The sequence below is a fragment of the Phyllopteryx taeniolatus genome, chromosome 5, assembly GCF_024500385.1.
Source record: "Phyllopteryx taeniolatus isolate TA_2022b chromosome 5, UOR_Ptae_1.2, whole genome shotgun sequence".
In the NCBI taxonomy this organism is placed as follows: Eukaryota; Metazoa; Chordata; class Actinopteri; order Syngnathiformes; family Syngnathidae; genus Phyllopteryx; species Phyllopteryx taeniolatus.
Genome location: NC_084506.1, coordinates 26,580,253 through 26,595,921, shown reverse-complemented (window position 1 = coordinate 26,595,921; position 15,669 = coordinate 26,580,253). Strand labels below are relative to the sequence as shown.

The 15,669-nt window shown below is 39.1% G+C and overlaps 2 protein-coding genes across 6 annotated transcripts; one reads left to right on the top strand and one right to left on the bottom strand.

Annotated features, from left to right (window-relative positions):
* Nucleotides 1-861: 861 nt before the first annotated feature.
* On the bottom strand, nt 862-10,959 carry bcap29 (B cell receptor associated protein 29). 3 transcript variants are annotated; one of them, XM_061774279.1, is made up of 8 exons: nt 10,850-10,959; nt 7,952-8,056; nt 6,091-6,191; nt 5,531-5,678; nt 3,389-3,524; nt 3,215-3,311; nt 1,747-1,865; nt 862-1,657 (listed from the first exon to the last, which is right to left on the bottom strand). In XM_061774279.1, the coding sequence occupies exons 2-8, from the start codon at nt 8,041-8,043 to the stop codon at nt 1,622-1,624; spliced, it is 729 nt and encodes a 242-aa protein (XP_061630263.1). In that variant the 5' UTR covers nt 8,044-8,056; nt 10,850-10,959; the 3' UTR covers nt 862-1,621. The 3 variants fall into 3 exon arrangements, with proteins under 3 accessions (XP_061630263.1, XP_061630266.1, XP_061630265.1); XM_061774282.1 differs by having other exon boundaries at nt 1,747-1,847; XM_061774281.1 differs by lacking the exon at nt 10,850-10,959 and adding an exon at nt 9,465-9,562.
* A 998-nt stretch (nt 10,960-11,957) lies between these two features.
* gtf3c6 (general transcription factor IIIC, polypeptide 6, alpha) lies at nt 11,958-15,657 on the top strand. 3 transcript variants are annotated; one of them, XM_061774263.1, is made up of 6 exons: nt 11,958-12,105; nt 12,334-12,414; nt 12,520-12,583; nt 13,150-13,194; nt 13,281-13,388; nt 15,262-15,657. In XM_061774263.1, exons 1-6 carry the CDS (start codon nt 12,082-12,084, stop codon nt 15,366-15,368), a joined length of 429 nt encoding a protein of 142 aa, XP_061630247.1. In that variant the 5' UTR covers nt 11,958-12,081; the 3' UTR covers nt 15,369-15,657. The 3 variants fall into 3 exon arrangements, with proteins under 3 accessions (XP_061630247.1, XP_061630249.1, XP_061630248.1); XM_061774265.1 differs by having other exon boundaries at nt 15,188-15,314; XM_061774264.1 differs by having other exon boundaries at nt 11,981-12,105; nt 12,340-12,414.
* Nucleotides 15,658-15,669: the final 12 nt, after the last annotated feature.

Here is a 15,669-nt window from a genome sequence, read left to right as displayed (position 1 = left end):
GTTCGACGTCGTTGCTGTTGTGTCTTTAATACACGAGCTGCAAAACATGCAAGTTGCCAGCCTCTTTTTGCACATTCTATTAACAATATAATCCTTGAATCCAAATTGCATTATCTTTGGAGCCAGAGGCAGCGCTACATTTTGACGTTTTGTGTGGCCAAGACATTTTTTGTTGAGCTGATGGAGATTTATGCCTGCACAAAACCTAATTGGTGGGGCTGAAGATTGGTTTTAGGGGGCTAGGACTATAAACCTTCACCATTAACACATACCACCAAATATTTTTTGGGGGGCTTGACAAGTTTTTAGGGGGGCCAAAGCCCCCTAAAATAGGCCTAGCGACGCCACTGTTTGGAGCTCCTTCCATCGTTGTTCATGCAGGTGGCTACTTCACACTGGTAAGTGCGCAACAATGCAGACTATGTTGCCAGGTTGACTGGAATGACCCCCCTCAAAAAAAGTTGTTATTTCTTTTTCTTTCTTTCTTTCTTTCTTTCTTTCTTTCTTTCTTTCTTTCTTTCTTTCTTTCTTTCTTTCTTTCTTTCTCTTTCTTTCTGTCTTTGTCTGTCTTTTAAAAAAAAATAATAATAGCAAACTGTCTTAATTAAAATGCAGATTTCCAACTCTAAACGAGATGACTGGTCAAGTCATGTAGTTCAAGTCTCTTTGCTAGCAAGTCTAAAGTCAAGTCAAGCCTTAAGTATTTTGCAAGCAAGTCACAAGTCATAAAACTGGCAACTCAAGTCAACTTGGGTCAAGTCATTTGACTCGAGTCCCCCAATCTTTGCTGTTACATAACAGTGGGCGGAAGTGCAGAAGCCAGGGCTCACTCAGACACATTTACAGAAATAGGCAGGTAACAAAAGATTGACTTGGTTGTTTAATTTCACACTTGATGGCTTATCAGGCACTCCAGTGAACAAAACCAACTACAGTACCTTGAGTTACAAGTTTCATTTGTTCCATGACCAAGCTGGTAAGATGGTAACCCACTTTATTCGTGCTGCATATAAAATAAATTTTCCCTATTGAAATGAATTGAAATGACGTCCATTCCAGCCCCACCAAAACTCCACGTTTTCCTTACTTGTTTTTGATTAAAAAAGAAAAATAGCACTGCATTGAATCAAAACATAAACAATACAAAGGACTGAAATAAACTGGTTTTATAAAGTGTAATATCTATAAGAATACTGTAGTATTCATGTGTTGGATGTGTGCCTTCAAGTGGCGTGGTCTAATGAGTGACGTCAGGAGCTGGAGTCAGGTTGGCTGCTTAGTCTGCGTGTGAGGGTCTGAATGTGAGTTGTGCCCTACAGCAGGTCCTTGTGAGTGTTTCTCATTTTGTATTTGTGTGTTTGACTGTTTGTCTTGTTCTGTAAATGGTTTTACAGTACCCCAACATATCCATTATTTTTCTCTTCACTTGAGCAGCAATGTATCTGAAGCTTACTCGTAACTCAAGATTTTGGCTTGCAACACGAAGCAAAAAAATCAATGAAGTGGCGGCTTGTAACTCATAATATAATATAAGTTCCCTTTCTATCTATATACAAACAATAAAAAGTAAATTTTCCATAATATGTCCACTTAAAGAATTGGCAGTATCCTTCCCCGTTTATCATTGGATTTTTTTGTCTTCAGCACTCTCAAGATTCTGTTGATCAAAAATAGTATCAAATAATCAGAAGTGTTATCAGGGTCAGTGAACACATCATCTTCATGTATGCATCCACGTTTAGTTACCTGGAGCTGATGATGGTCGCTCAGCAGTCGTTCGTACTCCTTAGCCAGACCTTTGGCCTGCCTGTTCATGGCCTCCACTTCAGTGTGGGACTTGTGCACAGCTGCACACACAAGCAGGACTTCAAATGAGTTGCTTTGGGGTGCTCAATCGTCCACTGTGGCAAATTCAGCTTTTATACAGCTTTTTATAATTATTATGGAAGAAAGGCGCAGTGGTGTGAAGTAGCCAAGTACAAATACTTTGTTACTGTACTTAAATAGATTTTTTTACATATCTGGACTAGTATCATTGACTTTATAATATTTTAACTGCCAAAATTTGAACCCAGATATGTGTACTTAACAACAACAATGTAACAGATAGGCGGCACGGTGGCCGACCGTTAGTACATCTGAGTCACAGTTCTGAGAGACCTGGGCTCTGGCCTCGCCTGCGTGGAGTTTGCATGTTCTCCACATGCCTGCGTGGGTTTTCTCCGGATACTCCGGTTTCCTCCCACATCCTAAAAACGTGCATGATAGGTTAACTGAAGACTTTAAATTGCCCTTAGGTGTGAATGTGAGTTTGTTTCTATGTGCTCTGCTGTTGGCTGGTGACCAGTTCAGGGTGTTCCCCACCTCTCGCCCAGAGTCCGTTGGGATAGGCTCCAGCACACCCACAACCCTAGTAAGGCTAAGCGGTATGGAAAATGAATCAATGAATGCAACAGATTCAGAGAAGCAAGATATTGCCCATCCGTGGCCCTATTTAAGTGAATGCTTTAATTTTGTCTGCTCCAAGTATGATTCGTAGCAAATGCGTTGTGTCTTGTGCTGGCCTAAAAACCATGAGGGTCTGGGGCTCAGAAATTATCAGTCTAATCTGAAAACCAACAACAACATAGGTTGCAGACAGCTAGTAAAAAAAAAGACACGTATTCCTATTTAGATTTTTTCAGTACAGTACAGAGGTTTACGAAGTTCCCACATGGAAAATGGTAGGAAACCACAAGAACAAGAAATGCTTCTTCCTTGAGCTCTAGTCACTAGTTTACTCTGTAAACAAATATAGTGCAGCACAGCCTTTGGCTGACGAAAATCATGTCAAGCAATATGCTTTTGGCGGTACAACAAACTCATTTAAAATGGCATTAAAAAATATAACATAGTGTACATGTGTTTTCAGAGGCTATTTTAAACAAAGAAAATCTTAAAAATCTATAAAAGTGGGTCAAGACTTTGCAACAATAAGAAAATGGAGGTCCCAGTGAGAACCACTGGTATAGTTTATACTTGTCAGTAAAAATTCATTTTTACTTTTTGATTTTGTACTTTTTGTAGTCTGTACTTTTTAACGAAAGGAGTTGAATCAGTACTTTTGCTTTTACGAGTCTTTTTTTTTTTTTTTTTTTACATATATATCTCTACTTCTACTGTACAGAGTGTGAGTACTTTTGCCACTTCTTGAAAGGTTGCCAAGAATACTTACCTTCTTCTGCCATCTTCAGCTGACTGGACAGGCTCTCAACTTCAAGCTTCAGCTGCTGATTCTTTTCTGAAATGACTTTTTCCTCATCATAGAGAGTCTAGGGGAAATGATTATATTTACCACAGTCTCATTTTGCAATATGTACTATGTCATGAAGCTGTGATTCGTTCTGACTTGTTTGAGTACACGATTGTGCTCTTGATGCTGTTTGGCAGCTTTGGCAGTGTTCTCCATCTGTGCTTGAAGACCTGCATTGTTCTCCACAGAGACAGCCACCTGGTTGAGCAAGATGATTACCCGCTGCATGACACTGTAACATTAAATACACAGAAATGGCAAGTAAAGCAAGACTGCATGTTTGGAACTTAAGCCCAAACACCTATACAGTGAACCCCAAGTATATCGCGGTTCACTGTTTGCCACCAGCTACTGTATTTCCCAGATTTGTAAACAAATCTTTTTTTTAACAGTACTTTACTGAATTTTGAGTTGCGCGCTTGCAGGGTAGTATCATGCTGTGCTGCAGCATTCTGAGCAGCACTGAGCTCTACAGGATGTAGATGCAGTGTAATTGAGAGCAAGAAGAAGAGGCAAAGAAGGTCCCCAATGACTGTAAGCTCCAGTCATAGTCATTGTACCCACAGAGCAGAAAGAATGTATGCCTGTAAGTGTTATTGTATGATCTTTTTGTATGTGTTGCTGCTCTGTGTGTGTAAAAGTAGCAGTTGGTAGAAGGTTCATATGTACCATAACATCTATACTAATTTCCGTTAGCCCATCTATAGTGTTTAGCATTGCAGTGTTCCCCTGTTTAGTCACGATTCGCAACTATTTGAGTGTTTTTGGGGGGAATCTATTGTCCTTAAGTTGAGAGGGTAAGCTGTGTTTACAAGACTCTTTTATTTACCTCTTTTCAGTGCAGTAATAAAATACAGGTTAGCTACATTAGCTAACATGAGAACACTTCCTTATGTCAGTTAACCTATGGTGGCCTTGACTGGATATCAGAAAAATCTCACAACACCTATGCTTTGTTACTTGCTGAAAACCTCACTTGTTCCCTGTTTTTATGATCAGCCCACTTCCCTGTCTAATGTAAAAGTAATTGCTTTGGCACCATCTTGTGGTAGCTTGGTGCCAATGAACTATGTTGAAGTGAGTTGAGGAGCTTCACTTTGACAAAAGTACTGCTTCGCCACCCTCTTGTGGCATCTTGGTGCCGTGGAACAATGTTGAAGTCAGTTGAGGAGCTTCAATTAGACACAATTAGTGCCTTACTTTGATCTTGTTGCATCTATAGCTGATTATAAACCTTTGGGGGGTGAGGGTATCAATTACTCGTAAAGCTTCACTTTTTGTGGCAGTGCTTGATCCCTATCCGTCCACCAATGCAGTATTGTTGTATGGTCTGATTGTATGTGTTCCTGCTCTGTGTGTGCTAAAATAGCAGTTGTTTGACAGTGATTGGCTGGCAACCAGTTCAGGGTGTACCTCGCCTCCTGCCCGATAATAGCTGGGATAGGCTCCAGCACTCGCGCGACCCTAATGAGGAGAAGCGGCTCAGAAAATGGATGGATGGATGGATGTTTAAATTTTAAAGTAAGCTTAAACTGAGAGTGACAAATGAACAGCTTGAAGCATACTTGCCTCTTATTTTGATTTTAGAGAACTGTGCGAGCGAAAGCGTGAGAACAGGCGCTAAGAAATACTTTAAAAAGTGTTTTAGTTGAAATATGTTTTTTAATAAGTTGGAATGTATTTCAAGCGTGTGTAGGGGGATTAAACTACAGTATATAAAAAGTTATTCTTGTATGATTTCACTATATCGCAGATTTTCACCTATTGTGGATGTCTCGAATGTATCCCCCGTGATAAACAGGAATTCACTGTATATAGTACTGTGCAACATATGTATGATTTATGAGTTTGCCAACCAGCTAATGTGACACCCATACTAAAGAGCCCAAGGGTGGGCAATGTAGGGCCCGAGGGCCACATACGACCTGCTCTGTTCTTTATTCTGGCCCTCCAAACATTTGCAATATTAAGAGTCCAGTAATATTTGTTGCATTAATTTTCACAAAATAATTTAATTGTTACCTCTCTGACAGTGTCAGTCAAAATGTTATCTTTGTAAAGCCAGATCTTTTGTATTAGATAGCACTACATTGTGCCGTTCTCGGAAGCGTCTTCAGCACTGCAGACACGTTTTTTCTGCGTGTAGCCCTTCCTCATGTTGTATTGGAAGATGGACACTCACTATAGCTGCTTTGCAAACTTAGATCACCTTTACATTTGGACGGAAATAAGACTGACAGCCACAGGAAGAACGAGAAGCCTGAGATGTAGAGGTTGCGCTGAGCTCTGAAGAGCCTCATGTGAAGATGGTCGAAGAGATTGGAGTTCACCTTAGCTTCTTGCATGGGTTCGGGGCTTGAATACTTGTGCACCTCGCGGGCAGCATCTGATGGTGTCAGAGGTGGCAAAAGCACTTGCACTCTGTACTTAGGTAGAGGGACATATACTGTAAAAAATGTTCTGGTAAAATTAGAAGTACTTTACTACTTTACTTCACTTTTCAATTATATCAGTTTTGATGACTTGAAAAACCTCTTTGTGTAGCCAATAACATCAAACAATTTTCTTAAATAAAGTGTCTTTTTAACATTGTGTCATCATTTGTGGAGGTTGAAAAACTAACATGACTATTTTGACAAAGTAAGGAGTGTTTTCACTAAAAGTAAAAAGTAATTAGAAAAACAGATTCTCAAGTGAAGTCCAGTAATGACTAATGAAGTACTGTATTTTATTGTTATAATACTTGTGGGCATTTCCCGCAGATCAATATCAATACAACAGCAGCAACGGTAGCTCACCAAAGAAAAGAACCATAAGAACCATGATCATGGTGAAGAAGCACTTGTTCCAGTAAGGTGATAACCATTTCCATATTCTCCAATTGAAAACCAAACGCCATCTGCAAAGATGGCAAGACGGTTTTTAATGCACTGAACAGGGTTTCACAAACTTTATTATCTCAATGCACAACGGCACATACAGTGGTACCTTGACTTAATTTGTTTCGTGACCAAGCTCGTAACTCAATTTATTTGTGTTTCCTATAAATTTTCCCTATTGAAATATATTGAGCGGCACGGTGGACGACTGGTTAGCGTGTCTGCCTCACAGTTCTGCGGACCGGGGTTCAATCCCCGGCCCCACCTGTGTGGAGTTTGCATGTTCTCCCCATGCCTGCGTGGGTTTTCTCCGGGCACTCCGGTTTCCTCCCACATCCCAAAAACATGCACGGTTGGTTAATTGACAACTCTAAATTGCCCCTAGGTGTGAATGTGAGTGCGAATGGTTGTTTGTTTATGTGTGCCCTGCGATTGGCTGGTAACCAGTTCAGGGTGTACCCCGCCTCCTGCCTGATGATAGCTGGGATAGGCTCCAGCACGCCCGCGACCCTTGTCTGGAGAAAATTCCCCCACCATTTTTGTGTTTGTGTTTTTGATGAAGCAAAATAGCATTGTTTTGTTTAAAAACCAAATGACATCCTTGCAAGTGTTCTCATTTTGTATTTGTGTGTTTGACTCTTTGTCCCGTTCGATAAACGGCTGAAAGTACATGAATGACTGTAGCTCTACTTGCCTACATGCGAGGGTATTACAGTACTTTTTTTTTTTTTTTTTTTACCTTTCTCAAATAGTGTATCCAAAGCTTGCAAATTTGGAATCGCAACACAAAGCAAAAAAATTACAAATAAATCAATCAAGCTAAGGCTAGTAACTGGAAAATTTGAATGGGGGCACTCACTTAATCAAGGTAATGCTGTATTTTACATTTGAAAAAACTTACAGCACACCAAAACAACAATGTCACAAAAAGTATAGATGATGAAATAATCTTATCTCAGTTTACGCACAGATTTACTTAGTGAGAAATCTGGGCATGTTTAGTTGAATAAAAAGTGTTATTATATATGATATTATTATATATATTATTATTATTATTATAATTATTATATATATATTATTTTAGTGTATGAATAGCAACATGTGGATACACAAGTTAAATGTATGACTTGACTGGGGCTAGACTGGACTTGCCTGGCTAAAACTGATGAAAGTCTTGACTTGAGTTTGACTTGGTATTCATGAGACTTCTACATGATTTTGACAAGACTTGCCGGTTTACATTTGACATTGTCTACAAAACAGTGTGCCATTTGTTTTGTTTATGAAAGAAAAGTTTGGAGTGTGAGCAAACCTGTCAACCCACTAGTAAGCTATGACGCTGAGTAGCTACAGAGACCACCTCATGAAGCAAGTATCATGGAGGGAGATCCGATAAAATCGGGAAAAAGAGATCGTCAAAATACAGGATGTCTTAAAGAGACATTCATTCATTCATTCATTTTCCGTACCGCTTGTCGTCATTAGGGTTGACAACCATTCACACTCACATTCACATCCACATCCACAGGCAATTTAGAGTCTTCAATTAACTTACCATGCATGTTTTTGGGATGTGGGAGGAAACCGGAGTACCCGGAGAAAACCCCTGCAGGCACGGGGAGAACATGCAAACTCCACACAGGCGAGGCCGGACTTGAACCTGGGTCCTCAGAACTGTGAGGCAGACGTGCTAACCAGTTCTTCACCGTGCCGCCATTTGGGAATCACTGCACTACAATTCATTTTTATCCCAAACATTTGCTTTTTCACTATACTGTACCTCTGTGCTGATATGAATGGGACACACAGGATGAGGTTGACGGCTATCTCTGCATAGAGGAAGAAGGCCACTGCTGTCCACTGAAGAGTCATCCTGGTCTCTTTCCTGTCAGGATCACAGATTAGACTGAAGGGGCGCTTTTTTATATGGCTCAAGAACCAAAAAAATCAGCTGTGGAAGGAAAGCAAGTGGGTGTGCATGAGGCAGGTAAATGGTCAGGAAGAAAATAGACAGATTATGTTGTGCCTTAAAGAGAAATGTTTTTTTTTGTTTACTTGTATTCTGTCTGTGACATGATCAATTAGACTGGGTGAAGATCTAAAACCACTTTCAAATGAGGGCCAGACTACTCTACAGACTACTCTGAAATACTATCCTGGAGAGGCGCTATCATACAGAAACACTTACAACCGGCACTTTCACATAGATTGAATAAATGTTTTATTAGTCCTTCCAGTTCAGTGTTGTAAGCATCAATAAATTTGGTTGGAAACTGAAGACTAAACTGTCCGTAGGTGTGAATGTGAGTGTCTATTTGTGCCATGAATCTGACTGGCGACCAGTTCAGTAGATGTTCCTCAGTTCAATCAACAGGCGTGTTTTCACCTTCACGTTAATTGCAGATTTGTACCATCTGATGATACCTTGTGCAGTCTTCAAACACAACACAAATTACAGAGAAGCATAAGACTATTTTTTGTTGGTTTGTTTATAAGTACAAAGACGTTACTACCTCGTTCTGCTTGCCAAGCGCGCTAATCTAAGATCCAAGATCTTAGCTTTGTTTCTTCTTTCTATAGTTTTGATCCTTGTACATTGTCTTGAGATTCAGGTCTTTTCTTTTCCTTGCTGTACAGCTCCTGTCACCCAAGGCTCAAAGAGGACATTCAATTTGATTCTATGTGACATCATCTGAAATATGTTTTCTACTTAAGAGACTGACATCACTCTGAATGTTGACATGCAGTAAATGTCATTTACATGCATAAAATTAAAGGAATTTTATTCGACATTTCACGACACCATTGGCTATCTTGATGTCTACTTTTCAGTCACTGTTCATGTCATCATTGGGCATTCTTACAGTCTGCTTTTCAGTCACTGGCTGAAAACACTAAATATGGTTGGTGTTAATGTCACTGTTTATGCCTTTCTTTATTCTGCGGTCTTACACTTGGTTGGTGTTAGGTCAGCATTTTAAGTCAATGTTGTTCATGCCATCACCATGCCTACAGTCATGCTTTTCAGTCACTGTTCATGGCTTAATTGGCCAATCTTACGGTTACCTATTTATGACACTTTTCAGTCACGCTCAGACCATAACGCCAACCAATGATGGCATGAACAGTGACTGAAAAGCAAGACTGTAAAACCAGCCAATGGCGTCATAAAAGCTGAGTGTAAGGCCAGCCAATGGCGGCGTGAGCTTTTGATTCACTGTTCACGCCACTATTGCCCGGTCTCTCTGGAACTCAGCCACAGTGATCTTTGGGTTCTTCTTTCCCTCGCTCACCAAGGCTCTTCTCCCCCAATTGCTCGGTTTGGCCCGACGGCCAGCTCTAGGAACGGTTCTGGTCATCCCAAACGCCTTCCATTTAAGGATTATGGAGGCCACAGTGCTCTTAGGAACCTTAAGTGCAGCAGAAATTTTTTTTGTAACCTTGGCCAGATTTGTGGCTTGCCACAATTCTGTCTCTGAGCTCTTCAGGCAGTTTCTTTGACCTCATGATTCTCATTTACCCTGACATGCACTATGAGCTGTAAGGTCTTATATAGACAGGTGTGTGGCTTTCCAACTCAAGTCCAATCAGTATAATGAAACACAGCTGGACTCCAATGAAGGTGTAGAACCATCGCAAGGATGATCAGAAGAAATGGACAACACCTGAGTTAAATATATGAGTGTCACAGCAAAGGGTCTGAATACTTATTGGGTACGGAGCCCCCCTGGTGCCAAGGTATGAGAAAAATAAAATTCATTGATAATCTGTTCCCTCAGTTTAGTAATCCGTTCCCTCAGTTTAGTAAACTGTACCCTCAGTTTAGTAATACGTACCCTCAATATAGTACTGTGTTTAGGAAACACGCAGGCTAATTGTAGCCAGTCCTGCTAGTACTGCTATATAATGGTCAACCCCCTCGAACGACAGCAATATTGCCTTTCAGTTGAAAAAATGGGATGTAGGATATATCACGACATGACAATTTATACACAGAATTCACACGAGTAAGAATATAACATACAAATAGAATTTACTTCACTTGACAGATATACGTAGGTATACGGAGCCCCAGACATTTGCTAAACTGAGGGAACGGATTACTAAACTGAGGGTACAGTTTACAAAACTGAGGGTACGGATTACTAAACTGAGGGTACAGTTTACTAAACTGAGAGTACGGATTACTAAACTGAGGGTACAGTTTACTAAACTGAGGGAACGGATTACTAAACTGAGGGAACAGATTATCAATGAATTTTATTTTTCTCATACCTTGGCACCAGGGGGGCTCCGTACCTTATGGCTGTGTGATATTTCAGTTTTTCTTTTTTAATAAATCTGCTAACATTTCAACAATTCCCATTTTTTTCTGTCATTGTGGGGTGATGTGTGTATATTAATGAGGAAAAAAATAACAAATGATTTTAGAAAATGGCTGCAATATAACAAAGAGTGAAACATTTAAGGGGTCAGTATACTTTCCGTACCCACTGTAGCTGTTGTCATAGATGGCAAGAAGCAACAAGAATTTCCAGCTTTTTTTCTATTTATAGGCTTTTTCCCACCCACCCACCAGTGTTGAATGTCATTATTCCATTCAAAAGCCAGCAGGGAGATATACATTTGAATTAAACAAAGCAAACCTTTTCTATGTATTATGGAAGGGTTGACCTACCAAAAGTTGTGTGATCACAGCACGTCCAGAAAATTCCATGGACACACACACACGCCTAACCCTAACAGCTGCTACACAACACTCTCATGTGTCAATCACTTGAGTAGCGCAAAGCAGTTTCCCTCTGCGTTATTAAATCATCATTGGTCAAGTTAGTTATTTTCTTTTAAATTTTCTCTATGTGCTTTTATATGTGACTCATCTCAATTTCATTAAATTTTCCCTATGTGTTTTTATATGTGACTCATCTCAATTTCACGCTTGAGAACAAAAAACAGCAATGTCTACAGGGACATCAAGCTTTTTTATTTGATTATTATGATTGCAAACTGATGCCATTTTCAACATAATAATGCTCATTTGCCCCAATACTAAAACAAATCAAAAAATCTATTGTTGTTAATTAATACCTTTCAGTATTATTATTTTATATTTGTTGTTAATTAATTATTGTTATTAATTGATACTTTTCAGTATTGGGGGAAATTAGCATTGTTATGTTTGCATAATACTTTACAGTAATTATTATTATTATTTGCATTTGTTGTTAATTAATTATTGTTATTAATTGATACTTTTCAGTATTGGGAAAATGAGCATTATTATGTTTGCAAAGGCATCAGTTCACGATCATTGTAATCCAAATAAAAAGACTGGATGTCCTTGGTCACGGTGCCGTTTTTTTAAGCAATTGTTTTTATATTTATCATAAAGCAAAAACGCTGTTCACTTATTACCAGCAAACGCCATAAAATATGATGATGATGATAATGATAATGATGATAATGATCATCATCATCTCAAGCAAACAAATTCTATCTATATGGCACTTTTAATACGTAAGGAATGCAACTCAAAGAGCTTCACAGAGAATAAAAACTGAAAATTAAAATCATCATCACTGGCAGAATCACAATTAGTAAAATCAGCATAATCAAAATTTCACGCGAAGAGAAAATGCCTTCTGCAAACTGCGATGGTTTGGTTCCCAGTCGGTCCCTTTCGAATTTAAGTAAAATGTTGACGCTTTTCCCAATTCAAACGTCTGCCCTTTGACACTATACCTGTAAAAGGGGCAAAACAGCGACACTCAGCGGTGCCTTAACTACATAATGCCACTAGCCCTATCTTCTCGGCCACTGTAACATTCGCGGAAGTAAGCGAACTATTGTTTTGGTACAGACGGCGGGACTGTAAATATCGATCCACGCGTGGGCGACGGGACAATAAACATGGATGACGGATGGGAAGAAGAGGTATATGTGCTATTACCAATGTATATAAATGATTTTGGACTACTGAAACAGTGTTGTGTGGGTAGTACTCTAGTTTTTGTGGGGGTTTTAGTACGACGCGGTTTCACGTGGGAGCAATGCATGCTGTACAGTATTTTTGTTTTCTTTACTACGAATTTTTTAAACATCCGAACAATTAGATTGCTCATTATTATTGTTATTATTATATCCGTATGTATGTGTATCAAGGAGCAGCTTGTTGTCGTCGAGCTCTCTGGAATCATAAATAATGATGCTATGTTCAAGTCTCGTGGCACCTGCAAAATACTGGTGAGTTTTGCATGCATGACTCGATGATGATGATGTTTTTTTTGTTATTTGAAAATAGCCATCACTGTGATTCTTAAAAACAACATATTTGCATTTGTCTACAAGGATATTGACAGTGAGCAGCCAATGATGCAAGTGGGCCAGTATGTGTTTGCAGGAGAATATGAAGGTAAGCTAAAACCAACACTGTTGTGGGAAACAAAAGTCTCTCTCTAACGCAGGGAAAACCTGAAACAAGTCTTTTAAAGATGAAAGAGCTTGTGCATTGCATTATCTTTGCAAAGAGGAGAGGTAACCGATGCATCAAATGGACCAGAAAAATTCACAAGGGGGAAGCCAAATGGATCAAGATGCATAAAATACACAGGCATACACAATGGTAGTCTTCGTGAAGATCTTCAATCTTTCCTAGGTACTGCCTTGTTGTAGTCAGATATATGGGAGTCACCTCATTATAATCGATTTAAACGGAAGTGTTACTTTCCCGCCTTCCACTGAGGCTTTGGACACTACATAAATGAATTATACAAAAGAGATAAAACAAAAAGATGCCATCACACTGACAGTCATGATAGAATCTTCCTTGAAACAAAACTGTCCCTTCTGCAGGTTGCTGCAGAACATCCAAAGCATATATAATACCAAATAATAATGAATTTACTTTAAAAAAAATATATATATACATATACATAATTTTTTTTTTACTGATACTACTGATCATTTCCGCTTCCAAAGATGCCCTTGGAACTTGCGTTCTCTTCGAGGAGGAACCAGGCAAAGGTAAAGTCTCCACGCTATACGTCTTATCTGAAGGGTTCCTACTTTTGTCACAGTCATACTTGACCTTTGTGTTTGTGTGTCTACAGGAAAAGAAGGCAGTGGATCCAAGCTCAAATACAAGTGTCACACAGTGAAGAAACTCATGATGCAGCGGATTTTCCTCAGCGAGAAGAAAGAAAATGAAAGCGACGCAGGTAAGAGTTAACATTGATGTGTGGTACAGAGTCAAACTAAAGTACACTAGTACTCTAAACCAGGGACACCCAACCACTCTGGCGCGTCAGGTTTCTGTGTCATGAGAGCTCATCAGTTGAAAGTCATTATCCTGTTTCACCTAACTGGTCTGAAAATGGTTATTTATTTACTACTGTTAATGTATCTATGTTCATCTATTTGTGTCAGTACCGTATAATGACAAGTAGAACAATTAAGGGCTCATTCACTGGATGGCAGAAGGTACAATTAACCTAAGGTTGCACCTGGTGTTATTCATACGGATATTACGGATATGACTTACGAGTTTTTTTTAGATCTCAGTTGAGGCTTGGACTATTTTAATTTTTTGCTTTGACTTGCAAGCAAAAATTCGAGATATGAATGCCTGATGGTGGCCGCAAACTGCAGCAAGTTTGGCAGAACAAAAAAAGTCTTCTAGCTATTTATTGTCACTCCCAGCTCATGTTTCCTGTCAAACTAAACATAAAACAAAAGATGTTTAAAATCTGCTAGCTTAATGCTAATATGCAAAACGACAGACGCAGTTAAAGCATCCAAAATGCATCCAAACTAATAGGGCGAAGGTTCATCGTGCAACAAGACAATGACCCAAAACACACTGCCGACACAACAAAGGACTTCAGGGTGAAAAAGTGGAAGGTCTGAGACTGGCCAAGTCAATCACCGGACCTTTACGCAATAGAGCATGCATTTTAGCTCCTGAAGGGAGAAACCCCCAGAAACAAACAAGAATTGAAAGAGGCTGCAGTAAAGGCCTGGAAAAGCATTTCAAATGAAGAACGCAACAGTCTGGTGAAGTCAATGGGTCGCAGGCTTGATGCAGTTATTGCAATTAAGGGTTATACCACCAAATAGTAAATGTTATTCACTTTAAGTCAATTTAATAAAGTCTGTTCCAATACTTTTGCTCACTTGAAAAGTGGTTGGCTTCAAACAAAAGGTGCGCTGTCCTGAGTTGTTTAATACATCGAGATGTAAATACTGTGAAATGAAAGCTGGAATTGTAAACTTTTGTCTTCAGATCTTTTGATCTGAAACCTTGGCCAGATCTGTGCCTAGCCACAATTCTGTCTCTGAGCTCTTCAGGGAGTTCCTTTGACCTCATGATTCTCATTTGCTCTGACATACACTGTGAGCTGTAAGGTCTTATATAGACAGGTGTGTGGCTTGGCTAATCAAGTCCAATCAGTATAATCAAACGCAGCTGGACTCCAAAGAAGGTCGAGAACCATCTCGATGATGATCAGAAGAAATGGACAGCACCCGAGTTAAATATGAGTGTCACAGCAAAGGGTCTGAATACTTATGGCTGTGTGATATTTCAGCTTTTCTTTTTTTAATAAATCAGCACAAATTTCAACAATTACTTTTTTTCTGTCAATATGGGGTGCTGTGTATACATTAATGAGGGAAAAATTTAACTTAAATGATTTTAACAAATGGCTGCAATATAACAAAGAGTGAAAATTTCAAGGGGCTCTGAAAACTTTCCGTACCCACTGTATGTTTATGCTTAAACATACATGTCGGTTTATATCTGAGAAGGTGAAGGAGTGTGTAAATGTGAATATGTTTATATGTAGGTATGTCTATATGTAGAGATATATTCAAATCTCTTGTTGGTAAAAATATGTAGATGTGGATTTGTATTTATGGTATAATGTTTTGTTCATGTGGTTTTTGACATTTAAGGAATGAATTACAAAAATATAATCCATAATAATATTGAATATTTTTTTTTATATTTCCTTCACAGATAAATGATGCACAATGAAAAACACTATCGTCATATCGATTACAATCTAACAGTACTTTTTTTTGGGGGGGGAGGTTGGGGTTCATTAGCGGCAGGTGGCGAAAGTAATAAGCAGGAGAACACAGTCTGCCAGTCGGGTGAAGAAACAAAACAGGTGGATGAAGACCTGGCAGCTGGATAAGACGGAGACGTTGACGATCTTCCAAGTGAAGAAACAAGCTCTGTTGTTGTGGCACTTCGGAAATTTGTTTCAAAAATGCAGTCAGTATTTAGTAAATACGACTATAAGTCATGCACAGTAATAGTTTTTTTTTTTGTTTGTTTTTCCTATTTAGCTGACAATTGTGTAACTCTGGACACATTATGTCTGTAAACGGATGAAGAATCAATGACAAGAAAAGTGTCTTCATCACTCAGTCTTCATAAAAATGGAGCAGGATAATGAAATAATAAATGAGGTTTTATTATAAGTGGCCAAATAT

What these genes read in the sequence shown, in the direction of transcription:
- bcap29 (XM_061774279.1), bottom strand. Translation starts at nt 8,043, where the DNA reads ATGACTCTTCAGTGGACAGCAGTGGCCTTCTTCCTCTATGCAGAGATA. An exon ending in TTCTCGTTCTTCCTGTGGCT is followed by an intron (nt 3,525 to 5,530) that starts GTCAGTCTTATT and finishes TTAATGTTACAG; the next exon opens with TGTCATGCAGCGGGTAATCA. An exon ending in ACAATCGTGTACTCAAACAA is followed by an intron (nt 3,312 to 3,388) that starts GTCAGAACGAAT and finishes CATTTCCCCTAG; the next exon opens with ACTCTCTATGATGAGGAAAA.
- gtf3c6 (XM_061774263.1), top strand. Translation starts at nt 12,082, where the DNA reads ATGGATGACGGATGGGAAGAAGAG. An exon ending in ATGACGGATGGGAAGAAGAG is followed by an intron (nt 12,106 to 12,333) that starts GTATATGTGCTA and finishes ATGTGTATCAAG; the next exon opens with GAGCAGCTTGTTGTCGTCGA. An exon ending in GTTTGCAGGAGAATATGAAG is followed by an intron (nt 12,584 to 13,149) that starts GTAAGCTAAAAC and finishes CCGCTTCCAAAG; the next exon opens with ATGCCCTTGGAACTTGCGTT.